This window comes from Hippoglossus stenolepis, chromosome 2 (genome assembly GCF_022539355.2).
Source record: "Hippoglossus stenolepis isolate QCI-W04-F060 chromosome 2, HSTE1.2, whole genome shotgun sequence".
NCBI lineage: Eukaryota > Metazoa > Chordata > Actinopteri > Pleuronectiformes > Pleuronectidae > Hippoglossus > Hippoglossus stenolepis.
This window is the reverse complement of record NC_061484.1, coordinates 22,609,548-22,635,134: the sequence shown is the minus strand read 5'-3', so window position 1 is coordinate 22,635,134 and position 25,587 is coordinate 22,609,548. Positions and strand designations below refer to the sequence as shown.

Genomic DNA, 25,587 nt, shown 5'->3' with positions numbered 1-25,587 from the left:
ATTTTTATGTTTTCCTGTTTCGTCACCTCTGACCCGCTGCTCTTTGTCCCGTCACACAGACACTTAAAAAGCCAACCGGAGACTGATATCCCTCTTTTAAAGGAAGTCCGCTCTCTTTGATGGCACAAAGGGGATTTTTTGTGGACATATTGTTTTACTGACTCCTTCTCCAGAGCTCAAGGACACATTCCGGCACCACCACACACTCAGGGAGGAAGCAGTTACTCAAAGGTCAAAGGTTGAAGAAGGAAATGAGGATACCCTCCAAAGGTCTGCGCTGCGAGGATCGACCACCTCCTCTCCAAAGTGACTCATCACGTGTGGTGCCTTTTTTTAAAATCTCTTGCCTCCAGCAGGTTTGGATCAAAAGAAGAGCCACCGTCAGGACGACTGCTGGAGGATGAGTTTGGATGGAGAGTGGAAGGACTGCAGGGCCGTTAATCAGATTCTGGTTTGGCTTTAAACCCCCACTGCTCTTCAAACAGTGACGTTTGTAGCTGATACTTATTGTGTGTTCATGTGGTGATGGAATAATCTGGAAAATTTGTTCCAGAAGGGAAAGATTTACATGAATTCCGCCTCAAGTCAAGTGAAAAAGAAAAATCCTGGATCTCCGTCCCCCTTATCTGCATTCATACCAAAATCGACCTTCTAATTCCACAAACGTCTGTCTGTCTGCATGTGGAACCTGTAATCTCAATAATATCTTCTTCGTCAGATCTTTTGGTTAATCTGACTGAGTAGTGCTGATCGTCATGGCAACAACATTCATAGACTCACTTCCTCTTTGGAAGTTTGTCAACGAAGTAGAAGCACAAAGTTTGTTTTGTTGCTGCAGAGCTTTATACTGAGCTTTGACAAGTTGTGAACTTACATCTGAAGATTGTGTGAATTGCTTAAAAGACCTTTGAATCAGTCGAGATGCTATGTGAGAAAAAAAAATTCAGTAAATCTCTCAAACTTATATATAAACCACCTACATGGACAATGATGAAGAAGATTCAGATATTTGAATATTAAATCTTCATTGCAGATGAAAAATCTTCGTCCCTGCATTGAGTTTGGTGGAAATCAAAGTTGTTTTCACGTGATCCTGCTGAACAAACAGATAAGGGTGAAAACATAACCTCCTTGGTGGAGGTAAAGAGGAAACACAACCTCCTAGCCACAGTGAGCGTTTAACATGGGAGTGGGCGTGGTCTATGGGTGGCTTCCTGCCTGTAATACAATCAATCACACACAGCAACAGATCTTCAGGTGTGATAAACACACAACAAATGCTGGATTGTAGCAATAGTAACATGTTTGCTCATGACAGGAGGGTGTGTGTGTGTGTGTGTGTGTGTGTGTGTGTGTGTGTGTGTGTGTGTGTGTGTGTGTGTGTGTGTGTGTGTGTGTGTGTGTGTGTCGCTCTATCATTACTAAGTGTTTACACTGGAATTTGCTCGCGGGCAGTGCCAACGCTGTGCTCTGATATTTATCTTTTACCACCGCACACTTTCGTCTACACAAGTATGCACAGTGATTCATGGCAGATAAAGGTCACACGTCACTGGTCTTTGCGTGTTTTCCTCCACACACAAAGACCACAGCCAAACAGGGACTTATAGTATTTACAGAATAGATGAATAAGCGAGGTTAGTCACTCTGCACAAAATAAACAGATCAGATGTAGATTCATAATTTCCTAGTTTCTAACAGAGGCAGATGTAGCACTCAACACAATGCCTCCGCCAACCAGTGCAGTTTCAGTCTACATTCATCTTTTTCCCAGATTTATGAGCTCACTGTGACCTTTGACCTTTGACCATTGAAATCTAAGCAGCCCACCTTGGAGTCCAAGGGACAACTGGTCAAAAGTTTAACAAATTCCCTAAAGACACACTTGAGATATCATGTTCGAGAGGCCAAAAACCTTTGACCTTTGCCCACTCAAATCTTATCCGTGAGTCTAAGTGAACATTTGTGACAAATTTCCTCAAGATGTCCTTAAAAACCACGTTCTCAAGTCAAAGAAGAGTTTATTCCTGATGTAATAAAATCTTCCTCATACATCACATTCACAAGAACATGGGGTCACAGTGACCTTGACCTTTTTACCCACGTCCACTAAAATCGGATCAGTTCTTCTTTGAGTCCAACTGAATATTTGTCTCCAATTTGAGGAAATTCCCTCGAGGCGATCTTAAGCTATCGTGTTCACAAGGCTGGGAGGGACGAACAACTTGAAAACGTGATGCCTCCGGCCACTAGATGTCGCCAGCACGGAGGCCCCCGCTACCCATGAAAGAATGAGCGGTATAGATAATGAATAGATGGATGGATGAACGGATTCCTGTCTCAGCCTTGTTCCTTTTGGCTGGTTTGACTCGATCTCCTGCCTCCACCCGTCCACCAGATGTCCTCGGACTCCCAGTCTCACCCACCTGCTCACCTGCCTCTCCTTCCCTGATCAGCTCACATTGTGTGAACCGCCCGTCTGTCTCCACTCATTTACCAGGTTGTCGAGACATTTATCTTCTGCGTGTTTTGTTACCGCACCACCTGCCTGTCTCCCTTTTCACGCTTATCAATACAGACGGTATGTAAACACTGTCCATTCATCATTAACTCTCTCAAATGTCCCTGTTACAGAAACAGTTTTCTCTCAAACAGTTCTGTGGCGTCCCGGTGGAACAGCGGGTGTGAGATGCACGCAGTTCATGATGTCTGAGAACCCGTTTATGTGGCCTGATCCCATGTGAGTAATGTTTAGGTGTGTGTGTCCTTTTCCTTTCCTCATCTCGGTGCGTGCCTCGTCTTGTTCCTTTCCCTCGGTGAGGAAGGTGGCGTCTTCACACCCGGAACCCGCCGTGGAAGCAGCAGCAGCCTGTGACTCCTCGGCTCAAAGTATTAAAATAACTCCTTTTTTAAAGCCCTTTGAGGTTTGCAGGTAAAAGCACGATCTCACAAAACGGCAGATCCACATCGGCCCGTGTGTGCGGAGGAGTTTCAGTGATTAAACAAGCAGGTGCAAACAGGTTTCTGAGCCCGAATGCTTTGTTTGGTTGAAGACATTCTTCACCGATAAGCTCTGAGAGTTCACGACTTTAATGGTACATTAAATTGGATTTACTAGATCTGGAACAGGATGAGAGAGAGAATGTGTTTTGCTGCAGAATATAAGAACCAACATAAGAATATAAGGTCTCTGTATTGTTCCCTCTGCCAAGGAGGTCATGTTTTTACCCTGAACGGATTTTATTGTAACTTGGTGGAAGTGTAGGACGTGAGCCAAGAAAGAACTCATTAAATTCTGATACAGACAAAGGAGCAGATCCAGCAATTAATTTTTCACCCGTGTCTGTTTGTTTGTTTAATTGTTAGCAGGATGACACAAAAACTACAAAAACTATTTCCAACAACCCTGTTTTTTATTTTTAATTGAACATTTTATGAAAACCCTCAGCAGTTTTCCAGCCTGTATTTTACTGCACATACTTCAGTGTGAGCATATTGAAACTTGTGTAGAAGGAGTTTGTTCTTTCATCTTTTCTCTTCCGTTCATCATCTCGTGACCTTTCAGGTTTTCTGTGTGACCGACTAAAGAATGGCCCCAGACCCCTGAGCTGGGACTCTCTGCTGTAAATGGCTCCCCTGTGACATTATGGTTGAGGAATTTTTGGACCATCCTCACACATTACTGTGCCACTATATCTCTCTCTATGCAGTAGATCAGGTTATAGATAAAGGGCCGAATAACAGTACATTGTAGCGTCTACACTTTCATATCTAACTCAGATGCTCGAGACAGAGAGGCACCAACTTCAACTTCTGGTCTCCTTGATGCATCAAGTCTACGTTAAACTCTTCTGCATAAGACATCAGCCGCTGCCTGAGTTTTCCTTTCACCAGCTTCCAGAAAACTTCCATAACAATTAGAGCGATGGTGTGGTAACACAGTGTCATGAAAGTTACAATTATTCTCGTAATTTAACAGTTTTGTTGATGAATCTATTAATCAATTGATCAGTTGTGGAGTCTGCAGTGTGGTTTCCATTCCCACAGCCCAGGGCTCTTTATAGTTTGTGTCAAAATCCAAAAGATGTTCAGTTCACTTCATCTGTGTGGGAAAAGAAAAGAAATAAATCCTCAAATCTGAGAATTTCCCTTTTGGTTGAAAAAATAATTGGTTAAAGTAGCTGAAGGTTAATTTTCTGTTAATTAACTAATGGATTATTCACGTAATTGTTTCTGATTGACAGTTTAAAAGCCTTGGCAGCTACATGCAGGACGATCGTATCAGTGTTTGACAAGTTTGAGCAGCTTCTGTTTTGTTGCAAGTTCAGACAATTGCAGTGAAAATGACGCAGCATTAAGTTTCATTTAAGATTCTAATTTGTCGTCCGTGTGTAACAGGAGCTGCCGCCCCCGGAAAACCAACTTTTCACCAGAGTCAACTTGAACTTGAACTTGTGTGATGAACGGGAGGAGGAGCCGGACGGGAAAACACATCCAAACACAACACAACGCTCCAGTGACTGCTTCAGATGTGACCTACAAAGATGACACAGCCAACACAGACCCACCCACCGACGCCCACACCCAGAAACACGCGAGGCAGCGGGGGGGGGGAGGAGTCGACGCCATTGTTCCTCCTGTGGCTCGAGGTGGCCTGAGCCCCACACCCTGCTGTTCAGACCTTGTTATTGGCTGCTCGTCTCTGTGGCAACAATCGACGGCGGCCGTCACCGGGAAAAGGATAACAGAGGATAGGGTAGCAGGACCTGAGGTGACCCCCCCCTCCATGCTCCTTTAAACACACAGACACACACAAGGAATTTAAAATCCTCTCACTGACAGAAGTTTTTAATGCTCTTCTGCAGGTACAAAGTCACGTTCCTCTAAACAACCATCTGTACAGGTGAAATAAAATCAAAGGGCAGGACAGTGACACTCATATCCTCTTTACGAGGCCTCTTCATGAGTAGATCATCTGCTGAACATGCAGTGGTGAAAACTCCATAGACGTGATGTTGCCAGCAGTGATGGAGGCGTCTGTTCCATCTATGATCTTCAAGCATTTAAAGGATTTCACCCAAATTAACAACCAGCTCCTGGTGGTGCCAAGTCATGGGGGTTATTTTCTGGGAGATTTAAATGTAGTTCATCACGGCTGTGAGCACCGCAAGTGAAATTCCTTTCATTTTCCTCATTGTAGTGGAAAGATTGAATCAATCTCAAGAACCAGAAACCATCAAAAACTGGATTAATTAAACCTGTGCAAGGACTTTTGTGATTTGGGTGAAAAAAAACGATGGTTTTTGATGTTTCACGTGCTCATATTAAGTGTTTATGACTTTCACTTTCTCACGTTATGGCTTCATGAGTTTTATTATCCTGCATCTAGTGAAACAATATTATACCATAAATTCAAAGCACAGAGCTTATATGTGACATTTTAAATAAAATCTAATGTGTCCATAAATTTAACATGTTTTCCACCATGTGTGAAAAGTTACTCAAGTTTTAAAAAATTCCAGATGTTGAATACAAGATCTGAAAGAGTGAAGGAAGAAGGAATAACAGCTTTAAAAGTAGAAATTTAATAGTAGAAGTAGAAATACCCATAAAGTAAAACTAGAATGGCACTAAGAGGAACACGTATCTCCATCCAAGGCCCAACGGTCTCCTCATGAAACCACTTTGAAAATCACTGGATCCAAATTTTTGTGTGGATCTGCACCAAATTGCACACTCATAAATATAAATCCCCTAAATATGGTTGTTTTTTGTTCTTAAATCAAGATCCATGAATTATTCTCTTAGAATTCAATCAATAAATGTTGAAATAAAACTATATATACAGATGTGTTTGGAGCTTTTAAATGTTTTTACTGGTCGAGCAGGGTTTAACTCTCTAATATAGCATCATTTATGCATTTACAATCTAAATCTGCATCATTTTCTCCTAAATGTACTGGAGTAGAAGTGCAGCATAGAATCAAAATACTTGATAAAAGTACAAGTATCTGGAATGTTAGTGTGGGTGTTTTTGAGATGCTCAGCTCTGTTGAAGCCGCTTATCTCTAGACAGCTCCCTCTAGTGGCCATGAGAGACCAGTGCATGTCCACTATAAACAACACCGGCTGCAGGACAGAAACAAAAATAAAACAGTTTGACTACATGACATGAAAAGTTTATTGTTGCATATTGGTTGTGCCATACAACGTGTAACAAAAGAAATGTATACACTTTGATGAAATGCTAAATGATAAAACATGATAGGGAAATATTAGTCGACCAGAAGCTGCATTAATGTGACATGAACAAAATGTTAACGACCATTCAATTAGAATCATAGTTTAAGGACCTGATGGGCCGAGTCTCACACAGAACAAAGCTGGAGAGAAGAGGCCCTTCAGGTGTGGTTCCTATTGTTGCCTGTTGCCGTGGTTATGCGTCATCTCCGCCGCAGAGCAACAGAAGGGCCTTACGGTAGTCGCCGCCGGTATCTCCCTGTTACAAACACACACAGGCAGTGAAAGTCAGAAAGGGGGAGAGGAGTCATAAGTGGTGTAAAAACGTGTGTGTGAGTGATTTATTGATCTTTATACCTTGATCATTGAATGCAGAGAGCAGGCGAACAACCTCCTGAACTCAGACCTGACGTCCAACAAGTCCACCTCACTGCGAGTCACCATCACCCTGATCAGCGTGTCGTCGTCAGTACCAGCACCCTGCAACACACACACCATTAGAATATGTCTCATAAATAAAATAATAAACATGTTTAACAGCAGGATTTGTTATTAACAAGGACCGACTCTCTACATTCAACATGTAATTACCTAAACCAAGGAGGTTATGTTTTCACCCCTGATTGTTTTGTTTGTTTTTAAGCAAGATTACACAAGAATTTGAGAAAGGTTATCATGAAACTTGGTGGAAGGATGTGGTCGGGGTCAGGGAAGAACCCAATACATTTTGGTGCGGATCCGAATCAGGGGGCAGATCCAGCATTTTCTCTTTTTCACTTTCTTTAACATTGTGAGATTGGGCATTTTCACAGTTTTCCCAATGTTCTACCAATGCTGCACAATACTTTATTTATAGACCAGGTTCAGAAATTGATCTGCAACTAAATGCATCGAATTGCATTATTAAATAATTCAGGGATGTGATGTAGTTAATGAGAAAAAAGTGAAAATGTTTAAAAATCCTCTAACATTCTGGGCCTGGATTCAGATCATGGCCCATGTATTATTATTATTAAGTTCAATTTCATAATGACTGAATGAATGAATGATGAATATTCACATACCTGCTAAATCTACATGAAGAAAATGTAACTTTCTGTGTTTTATCCTCTGAATAAAAGCAGCACTGTAGCTGACATTATAATTTGTCATTACAACCAATATCATTTAGTTTTTTAGGATAATGTTAAACATAGAGGGATTTATATAAATGTACTTGTCGAGCCATTCAGACATTGTCGTTCTTAACCTCCTCAGCTGTTTGTTGTCTTACCTTCATGGCGTAGTACAGAGTCTCAGCAAAATAGACTGGAACGCTTCGGGCACACTTCACTTCAGAGGAAAAATAGAAACGAAATTTTAAAATTGTTTTTTGTTATAAGTCACCACAGTTTCAGAGGAAACCAGGACAGAACCAGTCGGCAGGGAGGACTTGTTTCGTACCCACGGCGAGGAGCAGGTCTCTCAGGCCTCCAGACGTTTCCTTCTGGATGGTCTCCTCCATCTCGTATCCAGACAGCTTCATGTAGGCGTCAAACACTGAAACACACGTGTTCAAAGTTTGTCTGATTATTATGTGATGTTTTCAGCAAAAAGACTTTAAATTCCAAATAAAAACACACACGCACCTTTTCTTAGATGTTCGGCGCTGCGGTTGCCCAGGATGGTGACGAACGACTGCTCATCGGTGCCAAACTTCTGCTCTCCGGCCTTGAAGAGGGCCTAGAACCACACAGAATACACATCACACTGTAAGACTCACAACTACACCTATTTAAAATCAATTTAATATTTATTTCATTGCATAATTTACTAATTCCTTGTAAACAGAGATTTTAAGGGAGTTTCTACTTGCTCCTTCCACTAGAGGGTGCCACAACATCATTCATCCAAACTGCCATGCCCTCCTCCAACACACAATAAACGCACAATAAACACTCTTTGAGCATCCTGCTCAAAGCTACTCATGTGACACTCACACTCTCAGACTAAAAGACAAAGACACCATTGATGGTGAGGAGAAGGAAATAACAGCTGACTCACCTGAGCATCGTTCTCAATCTCTCCCTGCTGGATCCCCTTCTGCCTGTTGGACTGAGGAGAGAGGAAAACAAAATGTTAGGGAAGAGGAAGAGAAAAAAGCAGAGGAAGAAGAAGAGGAAGAAGAGGGGAGAGTTTTACCTGCAGCAGAATGACCAGAAGTCTCTTGAAGTGACCTGAAGTGTCCCCAGATACGTCCTCCTCCAGGTCGTCATCATACTCTGAGGGAAACACACATCGACACACATATTGTCTTCATCTTGGAAAAGTTTCCTACATTTCTTTCTTTAACACGCCTGTGTGTGAGTGTGTGTGTGTGTGTGTGTGTGTGTGTGTGTGTGTGTGTGTGTGTGTGTGTGTGTGTGTGTGTGTGTGTGTGTGTGTGTGTTACCCTGTCTGTAAGCAGCCGAGATCTCCTTCACCTGCTGAGCCGTTCTGGAGCCGATGATCTCCACCAGCACCTTCTCGTCCGTTCCTGCTCCCTGGAGGTCAAAGAGGGGAAATGTCACAGACCTCACAAATCCACTCTCCAGCTGCTAAAGTCTCCGTCCACATCTGGCAGCTGCTGCAGCACCTACCTTGATGGCATTGCGAATCGATGTTACATCATAGGCGAGGGGTGCAGACATCAGACCCACGATCAGGGACTCAAATTTGCCCCCCAGCTCCCCCTTCAGGTCACTGACCAGATCCTGTCGTAAAGAAACATGATAAGTTTTGGTTCATGAAGAACATCCTATAAATTCGTCCTGCGAGGAGGACAACCTTCAGACCTGGGGGACATTACACAGTGTTAACTGGTGTTATTTCTATTCTCCTCATTACAGACTTCTGGGTCTACGGCAGCTTCCTCTGTCAGCTCACAAGATCCCCTCCACACATCTGGCAGCAGAGTGGAAACAGAGGTGAGCGAATAAAATAGCCAGCACCGCTCTGTCAGCAAAATCTGCCTCTAATCAGCACGTCATGTCAGGCTCGTTGAATCGGGCCAAGAAATAATTCACGTAACCTTCAGTAAAAAAAATGTTATGCTTCGCTAACTTACAAACTTAAACTGACATAATTGTCTACAGTAGAACTGTGGGTCTCTTATATAACAGTCAGTGGTGGAATACTATTCACTAGTTGAAGATCATTTTGTTTCAGTAACTCTTTTCTTTGTTGTTCCCTCCACCGACGAGTTTATGTTTCTATTGTGGTTTGTTTGTCATCAGGATCACTCAGAAGCTACAGAATCGATTTCCATGAAACTTGGTGGAGGGGTGGGTCCTGACACAAGGAAGAATTATTTCAATTTTGGCGCAGATCCTGATAAACAGGGCGGATCCTGGAATTTTTGCTTAGTTTTTTCTTTAACATGGCGAGATAGGGCGTTAGCTTCGGCGGAGTGGCCCTCTAGTGGCGTGATTTACTTTCCCTTTTTGTACTGTTTCATGTTTAGAGCCCAACATGTGCACAGATTGGAATACATGCAAATAGAATCAAAGATGCTGTGTAAAAACCTTGTATGAAGAACCCAAAGACGTAACCAATACTAAGAGAGGGTTTCGGAGGCCAGTGGGATTTAGCAGGAGAGAAATAGGACAGTTTGGAACAGGGATAAGCATCATGTCTTTAAATGTGGTCGGAACCATCTTTATGGAATGTGGTCTTCTTCTTTTTATTGTTCCTATTCTTTATATATGTAATTACTGCTTTTACGTGATGCTGTCTTCTTGTTGCTTTCATCTATTCTATAGCATATTGTTTTTATGAGGCCTTCAAACTGCAGCTGTGATGTTGTGATGTGTGGTCATGTGATCACACGGCGCTCCCACCTTTCCAAACAGAGTTTTGTACATGGTCTTGATCTGCTGCCTCTGGGCGTTGCTGCGAGCCACCAACAGCTGCACGATGGCATCCTCATCAGTCCCTACGGCAACAAGAACCATGGTTACTCAGGCAAGCTGCCAGTGTTTACAACTGTTCTAATGAGACATACGTGTTCCATGACAATCCACACACTCTGACCGGATCAGCTCTTGATTACAAGTGTTTCAACCACGTAATCACGGCCTTCGGTGCAGGACAGCGTTCTGACTCACAGCGAAGCGGCTCCGGTTTCTGCTCCCTGCTCATGTGTTTATGAGTCACCGCTGCGTGGGTGGAGCTCCACGCAGGCACCAGGGATTACTACACTGATTGTTCAGAGAGGAACTCCCCACATAACACTCTGCCATTGGTCTGTCGGAGGAATACTACCGACTGACGTGGCTTCAGCATATCAGATAACATTTTGCTGACAGCAGACACACACACACACACACACACACACACACAACACACACACGCATCATCTTACCCAGCCCTTTCATGGCTTTGTGCAGGACCTCAGCATCAGCGCTGGCGTTGAAGTTGCCGCTGGCTTTCACGGTTCCTCTGCTGGCCTGCAACACGGGAGATGTGGACAGATTTTCCAAAGTTAGAGGTCTTGTCAGGAGCAGCTGCACTAAATCTTGATCCTCTCCACTAAGTTAAATACATTCAAAGTATTCCCCAAGCTGTAATATACAGATACTACAGCACAAAGCTTCTCAAGGAACTTCTAGAATAACACATCATGCAAGTTGACAACTATATGAACACATGACGAGTCATTGTAAACACAGATTACATCATCTTTAAGCAACATTAGTGGTCAGAGTCCTCATGATCCTTGCCTTGTCTGCAACCTCAGCAGAAAAACGTCAAACAATAACTTTATTTGTACAAAGTGCTTTACAACAAAGAGTATGAAATGATGAATCTGGACAAAGGAACAGATCCAGCATTTTTACATAATTACGAAATAAGGCGTCTATTTCCCCCCTTTGCATTTTCAACCACTTTCCCAGAGAATAATTCATGAATCTTGATTAAAAATAAAAGAAAATCAGGCGTATTTAGTGGACGGCTTTCTATGGGTGTGTGCACTGAAGACGGAAGGAGAGAGGAGGATGTGAAATATCGATCGAATCTCACCGGAGACAAATATTAACTCTATTAACTCTATTAACTCTATAAATATTAACAGAACTCTGGATACAATCTGGATATGAGCCGCATTGTAAATCCCAGTGTGAATGGAGTCATTGATTCCTTGACTAATCATTTCCCTGAGTATGGATCAAATATTTCAAAACAGCGAACTGACCGACACTAAAGACTGTGAGAATCTGATAAGGCTGAAAGAACATTAACGTTAAAATGGATTTTAGTGAGCGTTTCAGGCTGTGATCATTGCAGCTGCTTCAGAGATGTTTAGAGAGGAAAAACCACGGGAATGTCTGTGGAATTCCGACCCTGGAAAAACATGTGGCGAGTCCAGAAAACAAGCTGCCTGTTAACAACCGGGACTCTGTGTTTCTCTGCAGGAAGAAGAAAAGCTGCAGTTTTTTTAATAAACACACTCTTCAGCACAAGGTAAACTAAAATCGAATCAATGGACAAACAGGGAGATATTTAGACAGCGCTGATCCCATCCAGCGGAATGCATGACGCCACTTTGGCTCCTACAGTTGACAGGTTGAGTCGTTTAGGACGAGTTCGCACATGACCGAGGCAGAGTCGGGGGCCAGTATGATCCCAGCATGTTGAACACAGGCGGAAGTAAATTTAAAGCACAGACAGTGACACTGGCCCCACACAGGTCTTATCGCTCCCCTCCTACGTTTATGGGCCGACGTTACCATGGAGACTGGGCACAATCCATGTAGTCAAGCTTGTATAAACAGAAGTCGCCTGTCATATTGTCATAAAATCTATTTTATGGTTAACGGCCCATATTGTAGAGCTTGTGGATATAACCAACAGATTGAAGAACTAATCCCGTAATAAACCCAGAGTCAACAATGTGTTAGTTTGTCTCTCAACACTTCCTGATTACACTTCCTGAGATAACTTCCTGTGTCATTTCTTTATTTCAAAATTCAAAAGCACAGGATTTGATCAGTTCAGACACTGTCAAGACTTTTCTGACGCCGGCCACAACCTGTAAAAGCCTCAGCCAGACGCGGCAGGTCATTAAAAACTCAGACCACGGACTCTGACTCCTGAACAGTTTCTTTCCTGAGGCCACGATTCATAATCTCAATAAATATACAAAACGAAACGCTCCTCACTATATATTTATTTTACACTGCAATAACTACTGTGAACTGCACTTTATTGTTATTTGTATTTTACATTGGTTTGTGTTAACTGCTTGTACATTGTGTTCTTTTTCAGTTCCATGTTCATGTAGCTCACGTTCCTTTGTTTCCTCTATTATTATTGTGATGTTTTACTTTTATTTAACTTGTACTTGCCAATAAGGAGTAGCACTCTTAATTTCTTGTATTATGTACAACAAAACTGAAATTAATTCTATTCTATGATCTAAAATCTATTCTAATCTGTTCTATTCTGAGTCCTTTTAAATTCGGGAGGCTGCTTGAACTTATGACCCCAGTATTACTGAATTCATGGCTGCAGCCCTGCTTCCAAGCCGAGTTTTTTTGCTTACTGAAGACTTGGATCTTTCAAATATGTCACGAGTATGTTATTGCACATTATTCTAAGTGTAGTAACTTCCTCAAACAACTGGGCTCTGTGTTTTTTAAGCAAATGCTACTCAAACAACAGTAAATGGCGCATTTGACTAATGTGATGCAAATGCATACAAATGCAAGTGAGTATTTACAGCTCCGGGACAGAGTAGATTACGTGGGATTGACTCAAAAGAAACCACAGTGTCTATTAATAATATCACAGAGAGCAAATGTGTGGTCAGCGATTTGTTTTGAACAGTTTTGGAAAACAATGGAGCTCTGTAACACAAAGGAATACACAACATCCGCCCTTGGAAACAGACTCGTGAGTTTGGTTTATAACTTCAGAGTAAACTGTGACATCATCACGTCTGACTGTTATCATGTCGATGACCACAATTTTCATGGTGGCAAACCGACTCCACCCTGACGAGTAGGGGGGAAGAAAGAGCTGTTTCCCCTTTAAGAAAGGAATGGGAGGGTGAATTCAAACTGCAGGCGAGATGTGGAAATGGTTTTCTGAAACAGACGGAGAGGTGGAGAGACGCAGAGACGCAGAGACGCACCCGAATGGAACAGAGCCCATGTGACTCATACACCAAACTTTCCAACTTCCCCCAAATGAAACCTCTTTGCACACACACACACACACACACACATTTTCTTGTGCTTAGTATCTTAGTGAGGACACTTAATGCATTCCCTAGCCCCTTCCTGACCTACTTACCTTAACCAGTATAACTAAATGCCTGACCTTGACGTTAACTTACTTCTAACCATAACCCTCAACTCTTGAAAAAGTGAGGATCGACCAACATGTCCTCAAACCAGAAGATCTAAACTGAAAATGATCCTCAAGTACAAGTACACACACACACACACTTTCTTGTTCTTAGTATCTTAGTGAGGACACTCATTGACATACTGCATTGCCTAGCCCCTTACTGACCTACTTACCTTAACCAGTATAACTAAATGCCTGACCTTAACTTAATTCCAACCATAACCCTCAACTCTTGAACAAGTGAGGATTGACCAAAATGTCCTCTCTCATAAGTTCTAAACTGAAAATGATACTAACAAAAATACAAGTACACACACAGTCTTTCTATACTCGTACGGACCCTCGCTGTTATTATTAGCCCCAAACAACTTAACACTAAAACTCCTCCTTTACTCAAAACCTAATCATTCCTTAAAAATAGGGTTTCCTCCTCAAACGGTATTTTCAAGTGGCCTCGTTACAATAACTGAAACTGGTCTTATCACAAACATAGCAACACAAGTCCATTCACACAAAGTTGTATTTGTTTAAGAGTAAATTCTTAGTTTAAACACACAGAGAGACAGTTAGACGACTTATTCAGCCGCATGTACATAGTGGCTACAATTCAACGTATCTGCTGCCACTGATTAAACAACAGTGACTTAGGAAACATGTCTGAAGTTTATCAAGAGTGAATAAATAAACTCTTTATCTGTGTCCCTGACTTGTCCTGAAGTCAGATCTAAACTGGGCTTTATATAATGGGGAATAAAGTGGGCGTTGTCTTTGTGTCCAGATGTAAAAACCACTCTGAGTCACACATTAGCATAAATAACGGATTTTGACCCAGACTATTGGAGGAATTGTGACTTTAGTTGTAGGTTTAAAGTGAAGTTTGACGCTTTTCTTTGTGTTAAAAGCTTTTAAAAAAGATACTTAAGAGAAGTGGAGCAGACTCACCATTTTGAAAAGTCTTGACGGTTTATTGAAGAAGATGAGGAAGAAGATCTGTTGAAGAGAGAAAAGCTTTAACCGGTGATGAAATGAAAACTTTAGTAGAAACTTAAACTGGTTCTTCATCAGTTTTAATCAAGTTCTCCGCTGTGTCTTCTTCTTCTTCTTCTGTCTGTCAAACTTCCTCCTCGGTCCCCAGGTGAAACCCCAGGTACGACCCCGGCTGTCCCCGCTCACCTGGCCCACGCTGCTCTCACATTCCCCCCGCAAGTTACAGACGCTGCCCCCCGCTGAGGTGAGGAACTTACCGCGGAGCTGAGAGACGAGGCTCGGGCAGCGGACACAGAGAGACCCGGTGGAGATGGAGGAGAGGAGGAGAAGGAGGACGGAGAGAGAAGCTCCAGCAAGAAAAACCCTCAGCTGAGCGTGTGTGTGTCAGCCACACCCCGGTAAGAGTCCATGGAACAGCCCTGCTCCCAGTGCACTCTGGGAAATGCTGTTTTTGATTGGAAGTGTCGATGATGTAAAAAGTTTTTACAGCTGCAGAAAGAAAAAGCACGATAGAGTATTGGGGCCACTTACAGGGGAAAAATATAGAAAAATAGCCCTAAATTTCAAGGACAAAGTCGTAATATTATGAGTGTTAAGTAATATAAAATATATATATATAAAAAAGTTGTAAAAATGTACAAGAATTAAGTGATACGAGAATACAGTGGTTATATCATTTACAAGAATAAAGTCGAAAATATTATGAGCGTTAAGTCATATTAAGAGAAAAAGGTTATAAAGATTTATTAACTAAGAATTAAGTGATAATATTACGAGAATACAGTGAGAATATCATGAGAAATTAGAAAGTCGTGAATCCATGAGAATAAAGTTGTGATATTATGAGAGTTAAGTCATATTAAGTTATAAAATATAAGAATAAAGTTATACTAATACAGTGGTAATATATATATATATAATAATATATATAATATATATATATATATTATATATATAATATAATATATAATATAATATATATATATTTACAAGAATAACGTTGAAATGTTACAAGAAAAAAGCCGTAAATGTACGAGAGTAGAGTCGTAAAATCATGAGAATGATGTTGTTGTTGTTGTGTTGTTGAAAGCAGAAGCTGCAGTCAGACTCAAAGTTGATGATAAAGACTGAATCAAAGCAGACAGCTGAAAGATGATAAAATAAAAATGTTCCACAGAGCTGAGTGGAGCTGCAAAGTGGGGAGATAATTATCTGTGTGTTTGTCAATACAAGGAACCTCTTTCACATTACACATGTTATTAGATCCATTGTTAATATGGAATTATTGATTAGTGCAGCTTTATATGTCAGTACATCAGAGCACTTGACAACAGGAATGTCTGTTATGCTGCACTAATGCCCACAAGTTAAAGACAACAAGGAAAATACTCCAGATGTAAAAAGCTGAAGTAGTTATGATAAAGTTTAGGTCAAGGCTAGGATATGGATGAAATTACTGGACCCTGCACCAAACAGTATTTTTTTCCAAACCACTGGGTTGTTTCTGTTTCTGTCACCAAAGGACGACCAGTGTTTACATGTTAAGGTTAAACTGAACTTCACCGTGAGGCTATAATCTGTGACTGACAACCAGCGGCCAGGACACATCACTAGGTTAGTTTGTAAACAAGGTGCAGTTTAAAGTTCAAAATAAGGCTTATGTGCCAATAATACATAGACATAATGATTAAATATTAAACAAACAAACAAATGAATAAATATTTGATGTGTTAGTCAGAAACTGGCCAGATACTCTAGTTGACTAGTTGACATCAGGCTTTGACGTCAGGTGGAGACTGAAACCCGAAACTTTTGTGACAATTGCAAAAAGTAGATCTGTTCAATAAAGACGGTCACAATAGAAATATGTGGAATTGATTTGAATTGTTTCTGCCATGAATGTGAGCCCTTGTCTTGCCTTTTGCTTTGGCACGTATGGAATCTTCATGCCAGGTCAATGAATCACCAACCGAGAGCTGCAGATCGATTCTAACAAAGAGACTAAACACACGCACACGCACACGGTGTGGGTTGCAATATTTAAAATAAAATACACATATAGATAATTATGTATTCTGGTGAAAAATGTAGACTTATTCAAACATTCAATTCACTTTAAAGAAGAGACAGATGTTTTGGATGGATGGATAATCTTTTATTTTGAAAGAGCACTGAAGATGACCTCTGAACTGCTGTCAGTACATACAGTATGAAATTGCTCTGCTTTAAATAATATCATAATAATATATATATTATAATATATTTGTGTTTGATTTGGTTTTTCCAGTGAAACAAAAGCACAGACCAGTTTTAAGTGAAATTTGAAACGCTCTTCTGAAGCATGATCTGTATTATTTCCAGATGTTCAAGATATTTCAAACATTATGCTACAATACAGAAGTATTTAAAATATTCAAAGGCACAGAGATTACTGAACACTCACAAACTGTATGTTTTGAGGAAGCGGTCATAAGTCACAGTGCATCATCACTTTCTGCATGTGTAGCATTTAGATTCTTGAAGATAAACCTGAAGCAGCAAAGCTAACAGCACACAGAGTGAGACAAATACACAAAAATACACAACTACGCTCTGTGGTTCACAGGTGAATATATTTTTTTCCCTTTTCTTCTGAGGACCATAATTCTTATTACGTTTATGGACACCAATAATGTTGTTTTTACCAGAGTTCTCATGTCGTTTGTCTCCTTCTCTCAGATTAACAAATCAACAAATAGACACAAACAGAATAAATTACCCGCCACACGTATCACTCTGACCTATGAAGCCACCAGCACACAAAGTCTCACTGTTTTCAATGAACACACACAAACACGAACTGCCACTGACTTCACCCTCCAGCCTGCATGAATAACACATGTGTGTTAGTTTTTCTGCTACTTGTATTTATGTTAAAGTTTTCTTTAAAAAGCCCAGTGACACATTTAATATACCACATGTTATTATGGAATATAGTCCCTGAGGTATTTGTTACTGTTCTGACAAAGAAAGATGTGAGTAATAGTCTAGTAAACCTGAATTCATCCTTCAATTTTTAATACTAACAACAGAAAAGGTGTTGCAATTAAATTCTTGTGAGGAACCGAAGACCACATCCTCTTTCTGAGAATGTCCAGCATGCATCAATACGAAAGTACAGAAAACAAAAACAAGAAAAACTGATTTAACATAAATTAAATGAAAAAGTTAAATATAAAACAAGTGTTGTATAATGTATTAATGCTACTTCAGTTGCTATCATCACTGTTCATGTTACAGCCATCAGACTGAAACCTATGGTAGAGGCTATAGTGCCACCAAGAGGAAGAGAGAGGGAAAATCATCAAAACCACAAACTACATTAATAGACATGACGACTCCCAAGCACACACTGCAGTTATATTGAGAACGTATGTCCATATATGAATCATTGAAAGGTGTTTAACATGAAGTTCCTTTTTTTACCTTGAGAGTAAAAGCTCAGTTCACACAAGCTACTGAGAAAACAATGAGTCATACCAGTTCACTGTGTTATTCAGCTCCATATAAAAACAACTGATTGTGATCATGAGGCAAAAATGACAACGCTTTTTAATTTGAGAGGTTTGGTAGAAGACTGGTGGCTCAGCGGTCCAGTGGTTAAAACTGTCACCTCACACCAACAAGTTTTTTGTTTTCGAAACCTAGTTTTCTGTTTGGAGTTTGCATGTTGTCCCCGTTTGCATGAGTTTTCTCTGAGTGCTACAGGTCAGCCCTGCGATACGCTGGCCACCTGTCCAGGGTGTACCCTCGCCCAGTGTTGGCTCCAGACCCTCGATACACACGCTCGACCAATCGTGAGTCAGTCTCAGCCGTCAGTCATGAAGTTTCACCCAGTTTCTATAGCATCAAATAACTAATTAAAACCAAATTTACCTGAAAAATTTGCACTAGGACAAACACCAGTGTGATAAGATAACTACCTAAAATGACAGAATCCATCTACAAGAGAAATGTATTTCCTGTGTACTTTGACTTTTTAGATTGGCTCATGTCCTATTAGCTAATCTATCAGCATAGTCCTCTATGCTGTGATTGGTCTGCACAAGGTTTTTTTTTCTTCTTTGTTGCAGCTCTTATCAGCTCCAACTTCAACATGATCCTCTTAGTAACATTCGCCATTGCTCTAAAGTAAACAGAGACGACCATAAGACACCAACACCAGCATAGAAACTCTACCACCACTAGCGTTTTGGTGGTGTAACGACACAGAAGCATGAATCAGCCTTAACGCGTAGGAGGGTTTATGACCTGCACCGCCACCAGGGGGCTACGTGGGAGGCTTTGGCTTCACTTTCACTGGAGCTGTGATGTCGTCCATCTTTACTTACTTTTATTCAGTCCATCTTTATATACACGAGGTTGATGGAGAGTAATGAGACACACCTCACTTTCTGGAAAGAATGAAACTGGAGTGATCTCACATTTAGTGGCGTGATTTAACTTTAATGTACTTTTATACAATAGATACATTAAAAAAACATTTCAAGGAAGAAATAAAGACTTATATACATGTGTCTGTTTCATTACTATTATTATTATAAGTATTATTATTCTTTATATTTTTATCTTATTCTTTTCTGCTTTGTCTCTTTTTTTTCTTCCTTTTTGTGTATATGTATGGGTGCATATGTATGTATGTGTGCTTATATGTACTGTATATATGTGTATGTATATGAGAGAGAGAGAGAGAGAGAGAGAGAGAGAGAGAGAGAGAGAGAGAGAGAGTGTATGTATATTGAATGTATATCATGTTCTTCCAACATTTTGACATTATGGTGAAAAATAATAAACACAGTCTTCAAAAACATAGAAACAATGATATGTATTCAGTCCCACTATAAAGCAAAACGTGTAGAATGAAAAACCTTGATGTGTTTTTAATATTCCCGGACACCTGCTCAATCCAAATCTGCGCACCAGCGGTAATTTGAGCGGCGCCCACCCCCGCGTCTGCCGGTGAGATGGTACGAGCCGGGGCCACATAAAGTGAACACGGTGTAACTTCATCTATCAGAACCGAGCACCGGCAGAAGAGTCCACCTCGACCCCGCTGAGTCACCCCCGAAACACGGCTAGAACCATGGAGTGGAACGCGATGGAGATCAACCCGGAGGTGCGTGTGTGGGGGAGACAACTCGTTTCTTTTTTTTTTAAATCTGTTTAAACTTTTTTCCCTCCATCGGTCACTCACCTGCTGTTCTGTGTCTCTTTCAGATGCTGAACAAGGTGGGTAACAAAACAATGGCGACGGCTGGCGGGTAAGTTTCACAGTTAGCTAGCTAGTTGGAGGGAGACGACGCCGGCTCGCTACGCAGCAGCAGCTATGATATCAATGTGGTGTTAGTGAAGATGTCCGTGTGTTTTAAAATGGTGGAAAAATAAAATTAAACCAACAGGAGAAGGAGCGGTTTATTTCCTTTAAATCAATGCGCGGCAGCATCCCCCCGTGTCTGGGCTGAAGGGTGTGGTCCGCCCCGCTGGACCAGCAGCGCGACGCAGCATCTTTTTTTCAAACACGCCCAGACACATGGCGCCGCCGTGAACCCCCTCAAAATGTCTGACATCCCAGTGAAAGCGTGTGTCTCCCCCCGGGTTTCAGATGATGTGCAAGCTCGGTGCAGGTGAGAGCTGGCGCTTCGTGGACGTGCTGGGGCTCGAGGGGGAGCAACTGTCCGCCGTGCCCGAGCCATGCTGTGCCCTGATGCTGCTCTTCCCTCTGACACAACAGGTAGGAACCATGATGAGGAGGAGGAGGAGGAGGAAGAGGAGGGTGGGGTGAGCCAGTGCTACAGGCTGTGCTGGGTGGGGTGAGGCTGGGATGCAGGGAGGGCACGGAGAGGGGAGCTGGGATGAGGAGGACATGATTCAGCAGATGCTTGGCTCCTTTCTTTTTTTTAATCGATGAGAAATCTAATAATCAAGTCAAACTTATTCATTAAACCCTGAATGAATCATATCATCAGTTGTTCTGCAAAATTAAAAAATATATTGTATATGTATTAAGTATTTCATTCATTCATTGTCCATCCATCCATGCTCTTGTTAATGACCTAAATATTAGATTTTTGAACTTGAAGGATAATTTAAATTAAAATAGTTACTTTTACACAAATGTCCACCTGCAACAAAATAAAGTCACAAGATGTTAATGGTCAATAATCCTTCTATTATCTATTATTATTATTCTATTATTAACGCTCATGATTTGACGGTCGCACGGAGGCTGGAGCTAATCCCATCACAAGGCAAATAACCATTCACTCTCAATTTAGTTTCCAACTAACCTAACCCCATTGTTCATGTCTTTGGACTGTGGGAGTGCCGAGAGAAAATCCATGATAACGCAGGGAGAACATGGCAAACTCCACACAAAGATCCAAACTGGGAACCTTCATGCATTGAAAATCAGCTTTAGTGGAGTTTACTGTATTATTTTTTTTTAGCTCCCAATATGGATGAAAGTACACACTGATCCCTTTCCTGTGTGAAAACAATATCTATATTCTAACTGGCAATACAGGGAAATATATTATTATGTAGAGCATTTCAAAGGGACTTTCTGGGAGCCCCAAGGCAAAGGAATCCCATGATGCCAAACCACATCATTCCAATCCTCAGATGATACTGAATATCATGATTAGGAACAAAGTGCAGACTGTGCATTCACATAAATAATAGTAAAGAAGTACATTTTAAGTGCAAACCCTCACCACCACCATTCCAGGCACGTTATAGACACACTTTTAGACAAACTAGTCTTCAACCATCCATCCTCCCGAACTCATCACAGGCCCAACTCACCCATTCTCACTCACATTCACACCTACAGACAATATGGTCTCTAACTAACCTAACTCACGCAGTCACAGGGACAACATGCAAACTCCCCACAGAACGGCTGTGAGGCGTCAGTGCAAACCACTGCACCACCGTGCCATCCTTTTAATATTGTCTCAAATATCTTACTGTGTCATATGAAACAAGACACTTGATGATGTCACCTTGGTCTGATGGGAAATTGCGATGGGCATTTAAACTGGTTTCTCATGTTCTATTGACCAAACAAAGATTCGATTAATCCAGAAAATAGTCAGACATATTTACTACAGAGTAGAGACAAGCAGATCATCTTACTAGATATGTTTCGTTTTGGCTTCATAAATAAATCATACGAGTAATTGTCAACCTGTTATTGGTTTTCCTGGATGTGCTTTCCAGTCCTGTTCTTCATTCACGTGCACATTTTAAGTGGCAGATGATAATGAACATGCTCTCTGTGTGTGTGTGTGTTTTTTTTTTTATCTGTGTGCATGACAGCACGAGTCTTTCAGAAAGCAGCAGGCAGACAAGGTGGCTGGAGACTCTGAGGTTTATTTCCTGAAGCAGACAATAGTTAATTCCTGTGGCACCATCGCCCTGCTGCACGCTGTGGCCAACAACAAGAGCAAACTGACTTTTGGTGAGTGGATGGGAAAGGCATAATGGTCCAATAATGTGAGAACATCCAAACAATGTTTATTCACACAACAAGAACAATGTTGTTCATACCTGCACCTTTCATTCCCACAGCTTAAAATCTAACAGAAATGATATTCTGTTTTTCACATGCTACCAACATGCATAATATGTTTGTTTTTTTTAAATATCAGAATTTCCTTTACACAGCCTTTAGGAAATGTGATGCACACACACAAGCATTTACTGAATTGTGTGCGTTTTTAATTTGTTTTCAGACACTGACTCTGCCCTGAAGAAATTTCTGGACGAGACTGCAAACATGTCTGCTGATGATCGTGCCAAGCATCTGGAGAAGAACCAGGTAACGCTGCGTTATGGACTGTTAAATGTAAAAGACAAGAATAAACAGCAAATTTGATCAGCAGAGGATAAAGTTTGATATTAAATCACCAAAGCTCCATCAAATCATGCCTGTTTTTTTTTTATTGATTTGTGCTTGTGGTAACTGTTTTAAATCATAATATAAGATATGCACAAAATATAGAATAAATGCCAAAGCAGGTCATTAAATTAGTTAAAAACGGAACTAAACCATAAACAGATCTCAAGTTTCTCAAATCTCTTGTAAAGTTGCAGAAATTGCATGTGATGGTATCGACACTTGGTGGCGCTAGTCACTGCTAAATCCTTGTCCCTTGCAAAGGCAGTTTGATAAACAGTTTTGCCATTTAAAAAGTCTTTTGAAACTTTTGTTTTCCTCACTGCATTCCTGATCTGTGGGGTTGCTATTAAAATGTCTTTGAATGTATATTTGAACTGATCTGTTCCAGCAGTATTAACTGAGATGTTCTGACCCTTTTTTTCCCAGGCGATCTGTGATGCTCACAATGAGGCTGCAGTGCAGGGCCAGTGCAGGGTAAGATACTTCCCTTTATCATCTACAGCTACTAATGGCTGATATCTTATAGTGTGTTCAAACAACAGCAGGTCCACTCAACATCTGTTGGACCGACTCATATGACTCTGTGGTGTGTTTCCATACACTTTATTTATAACTACTCTGAATTATATGTATTAGATAAAAGTTGATTTTCAAATTCACCTCTGTGTCTGTCCATATGCATGTTCCCTCTCTTTTAATATTCCATGCATGGACATAGTACATGATAGACTTGTATTTAAAGCAGATGTGGTGTTGACGGTAACAACTTGCTTTCCAGTGTTTGTCTTCTCTGAATCTTTTATTGTATCGCACTGTTTACTCAGTATAATATTCCCACATATTTTAACTTTCACAGCCTGAAGCCGACAAAGTCAACTTCCACTTCATCACCTTTGTCAATGTAAAGGGACAACTTTATGAATTTGGTAAGCACATGTATACGTCATGCAGATTCCTGTATGTGTTTTTACTTGTGATGGCGCAGTCCTTGTATTCTAAAATATCTGATTCTTTTTTTTAAGATGGGAGAATGACCGGAGCAGTGAAGCACGGAGACACCAAAGATGAATCCTTCATCACGGTATGTAAACGTATGGACGGACGTGTAGATGTATCTGTGACCCGTGTCTTTTAGGTTGTAACATCAAGCTACCATAAGATGGCGCCATGTACATGAGTAATAAAAATAGAGTATCAAATGTCATGTTGATTCATTGGACTCATTTAAAGGAAAACAAACAACTGAAATCCTTAAATAAAAGTAAAGATACCTCTCTACGTCCTACCTTCATAGTTCTGCTGCTAAGTCTTGGGAAGTGTTGGCAAAACCCAAATATAATAAAATCAATTCATTCATATTTGACCAAATGTTATCATAATCTGGTGATATTTTGGTGACTGCTTTTGGAGCTTCTATAAACGCATGACATCTGTCGTCTGTGATGAGTGATGTCAGTTGTCAGACGTTGAATCTTTCCATTTCACAACTGCATTATACAGCAGATATGTAGACCTCTAATTTCCTTGTGTGTTTTTTTTTTTGGTTTCTTCTCCTGAATTGTCTCCAGGATGCAGCCAAAATGTGCCGTGGATTCGTGGAGAGAGAGAAAGGTGAAGTCCGTTTCTCTGCCGTGGCTCTTTGTCAGAGTTAGATATTTGGTCGGAAACGGAACCAAATCGTTAAAAAACCAAAATGTCTTGAAGTGTTCACATGGCAAACACAATCAGCAGGCACCCACAGTGACCTGCACTCACATACATCTGCAGGCACTATGCACTATAAAGCACATATTGTTTCCACATACTGCACTCATCTCATGAACAAAGCATTCCTTAGCATACGCACACACAATCACACAAACACAATCGAATCCTTTTGTTCTGCCGACACTAACTGATACAAGCTGCTCCAAATGTTCCTATTTGTGATATTATTTAGCAGTGAAAATTGTACAACTTGTCGCGCTGCTTGTGTGTTTATGTTATGTTGGGTTCTGCAAGTTTTTCTGTGCAATCCTTGGTGCATCTATCACACTTGAAAGACTGATACCTTTTGTGCCAATAAAGGTTAGAAGTTAAAGGCAGTAACCTTGTGTAGGGACATTTTTTGCCCCGTTTGTCTGAATGCCTTCAGTTGCTGTGAGGTTGAATCTGTGAGGATCTGACATTCCTCAGAAGAGCCCAATTGGATCCGTGGGAATAATTTAACCATTGTTCAGAGCACGAACGAGACCTTCTACATCACGTTCTCGAGTCACTCTGACATTTCTCTGAAAAACTGTTCTCTCTTCAAGTAGTTTTGAGTTTCAAGCGACAGGGGCTGGATCTCAGAATGTTTAGGTCACTGGATTGTAATTGTAAAATTGAGGTCACTGCCAAGTCAATTTCACGATCTGAAAATGTTTTTTTTAGGTTAACAGTCCACAAATGGTCAAAAGTCAAATGCACCATCACTGTGCAAGTTTTCACAGGAAATACAAAACTTCCCATGAAGGGACAACAAAGTGTTTAGTGTGTGAGAGGTGATTAGCTCTGTATGTCTCTTGTGTTTAAGTTGTTTTAAGTTCTGCACTTTCCAAATGCTGTGTTGCTGTAGTTCTGGTGGTGATGCAGTTGTGGGAATTCAATAAAGCAACTAAGAAACTCTCTAAGTGTCATTTGTTGTTTCTGTAATGATTTTTGTTATCAAAACAAATTAATTGGCAACTATTTTGGTTCAACAATCATAAACCTTTTGTTCAAATACGATCAGGATATTGTCCAACTTCTAAAATTTTACTTTATTTTTCATATGTTGCGATCAGTGTCGTATAATGACCAATTCAATATATTTAGGTTTTGGACTGTTCACTATGAGCTCTAAGACATTAATGACATATTTAAACATTTTACTTGATCAGATCAATTGATGATGAAAATAATCTTCAACTGCAGCCCTCAACGTTTCTTCTGACTCTTGTTTTAACACCTATGTTCTTCTCTTGACTGGGACCAGTGTGTGCACTTCACCTGACACCCATTCATACTTTCTGTCACATGAGGGGATG

General features: G+C 40.8%; 2 protein-coding genes and 1 long non-coding RNA gene across 4 annotated transcripts; 2 read left to right on the top strand and 1 right to left on the bottom strand.

Moving 5' to 3' along the window:
* The first annotated feature begins 2,364 nt into the window (after positions 1 to 2,364).
* LOC118121239 lies at positions 2,365 to 5,727 on the top strand. Of its 2 annotated transcripts, none has more exons than XR_004698302.2 (4): positions 2,365 to 2,500; positions 2,635 to 2,740; positions 4,399 to 4,771; positions 4,866 to 5,727. It is a non-coding gene; the product is annotated as an uncharacterized LOC118121239 (long non-coding RNA). The 2 variants fall into 2 exon arrangements; XR_004698301.2 differs by having other exon boundaries at positions 2,365 to 2,581; positions 2,656 to 2,740.
* Positions 5,728 to 6,163: 436 nt separating this feature from the next.
* On the bottom strand, positions 6,164 to 15,013 carry anxa5b (annexin A5b). Its single transcript, XM_035176970.2, has 13 exons — positions 14,856 to 15,013; positions 14,554 to 14,601; positions 10,622 to 10,706; positions 10,098 to 10,192; positions 8,859 to 8,972; positions 8,672 to 8,762; positions 8,422 to 8,501; positions 8,284 to 8,334; positions 7,869 to 7,962; positions 7,684 to 7,779; positions 7,514 to 7,572; positions 6,598 to 6,720; positions 6,164 to 6,499 (listed from the first exon to the last, which is right to left on the bottom strand). The coding sequence occupies exons 2-13, from the start codon at positions 14,554 to 14,556 to the stop codon at positions 6,437 to 6,439; spliced, it is 954 nt and encodes a 317-aa protein (XP_035032861.1). The 5' UTR covers positions 14,557 to 14,601; positions 14,856 to 15,013; the 3' UTR covers positions 6,164 to 6,436.
* Positions 15,014 to 19,598: 4,585 nt separating this feature from the next.
* On the top strand, positions 19,599 to 25,186 carry uchl1 (ubiquitin carboxyl-terminal esterase L1 (ubiquitin thiolesterase)). Its single transcript, XM_035176979.2, has 9 exons — positions 19,599 to 19,753; positions 19,855 to 19,866; positions 20,240 to 20,368; positions 21,958 to 22,099; positions 22,374 to 22,459; positions 22,967 to 23,014; positions 23,397 to 23,466; positions 23,563 to 23,621; positions 24,109 to 25,186. The coding sequence occupies exons 1-9, from the start codon at positions 19,721 to 19,723 to the stop codon at positions 24,190 to 24,192; spliced, it is 663 nt and encodes a 220-aa protein (XP_035032870.1). The 5' UTR covers positions 19,599 to 19,720; the 3' UTR covers positions 24,193 to 25,186.
* Positions 25,187 to 25,587: the final 401 nt, after the last annotated feature.

Excerpts from the sequence above, each read along its gene's own strand:
- anxa5b (XM_035176970.2), bottom strand. Across the intron at positions 6,721-7,513 it reads CTCTGTACTACGCCATGAAG|GGTGCTGGTACTGACGACGA; the intron begins GTAAGACAACAA and ends TGTGTGTTGCAG. Across the intron at positions 6,500-6,597 it reads CTCTGCATTCAATGATCAAG|GGAGATACCGGCGGCGACTA; the intron begins GTATAAAGATCA and ends TGTTTGTAACAG.
- uchl1 (XM_035176979.2), top strand. The coding sequence starts at position 19,721 with ATGGAGTGGAACGCGATGGAGATCAACCCGGAG. Across the intron at positions 22,100-22,373 it reads CAAGAGCAAACTGACTTTTG|ACACTGACTCTGCCCTGAAG; the intron begins GTGAGTGGATGG and ends ATTTGTTTTCAG. Across the intron at positions 23,467-23,562 it reads GGGACAACTTTATGAATTTG|ATGGGAGAATGACCGGAGCA; the intron begins GTAAGCACATGT and ends CTTTTTTTTAAG.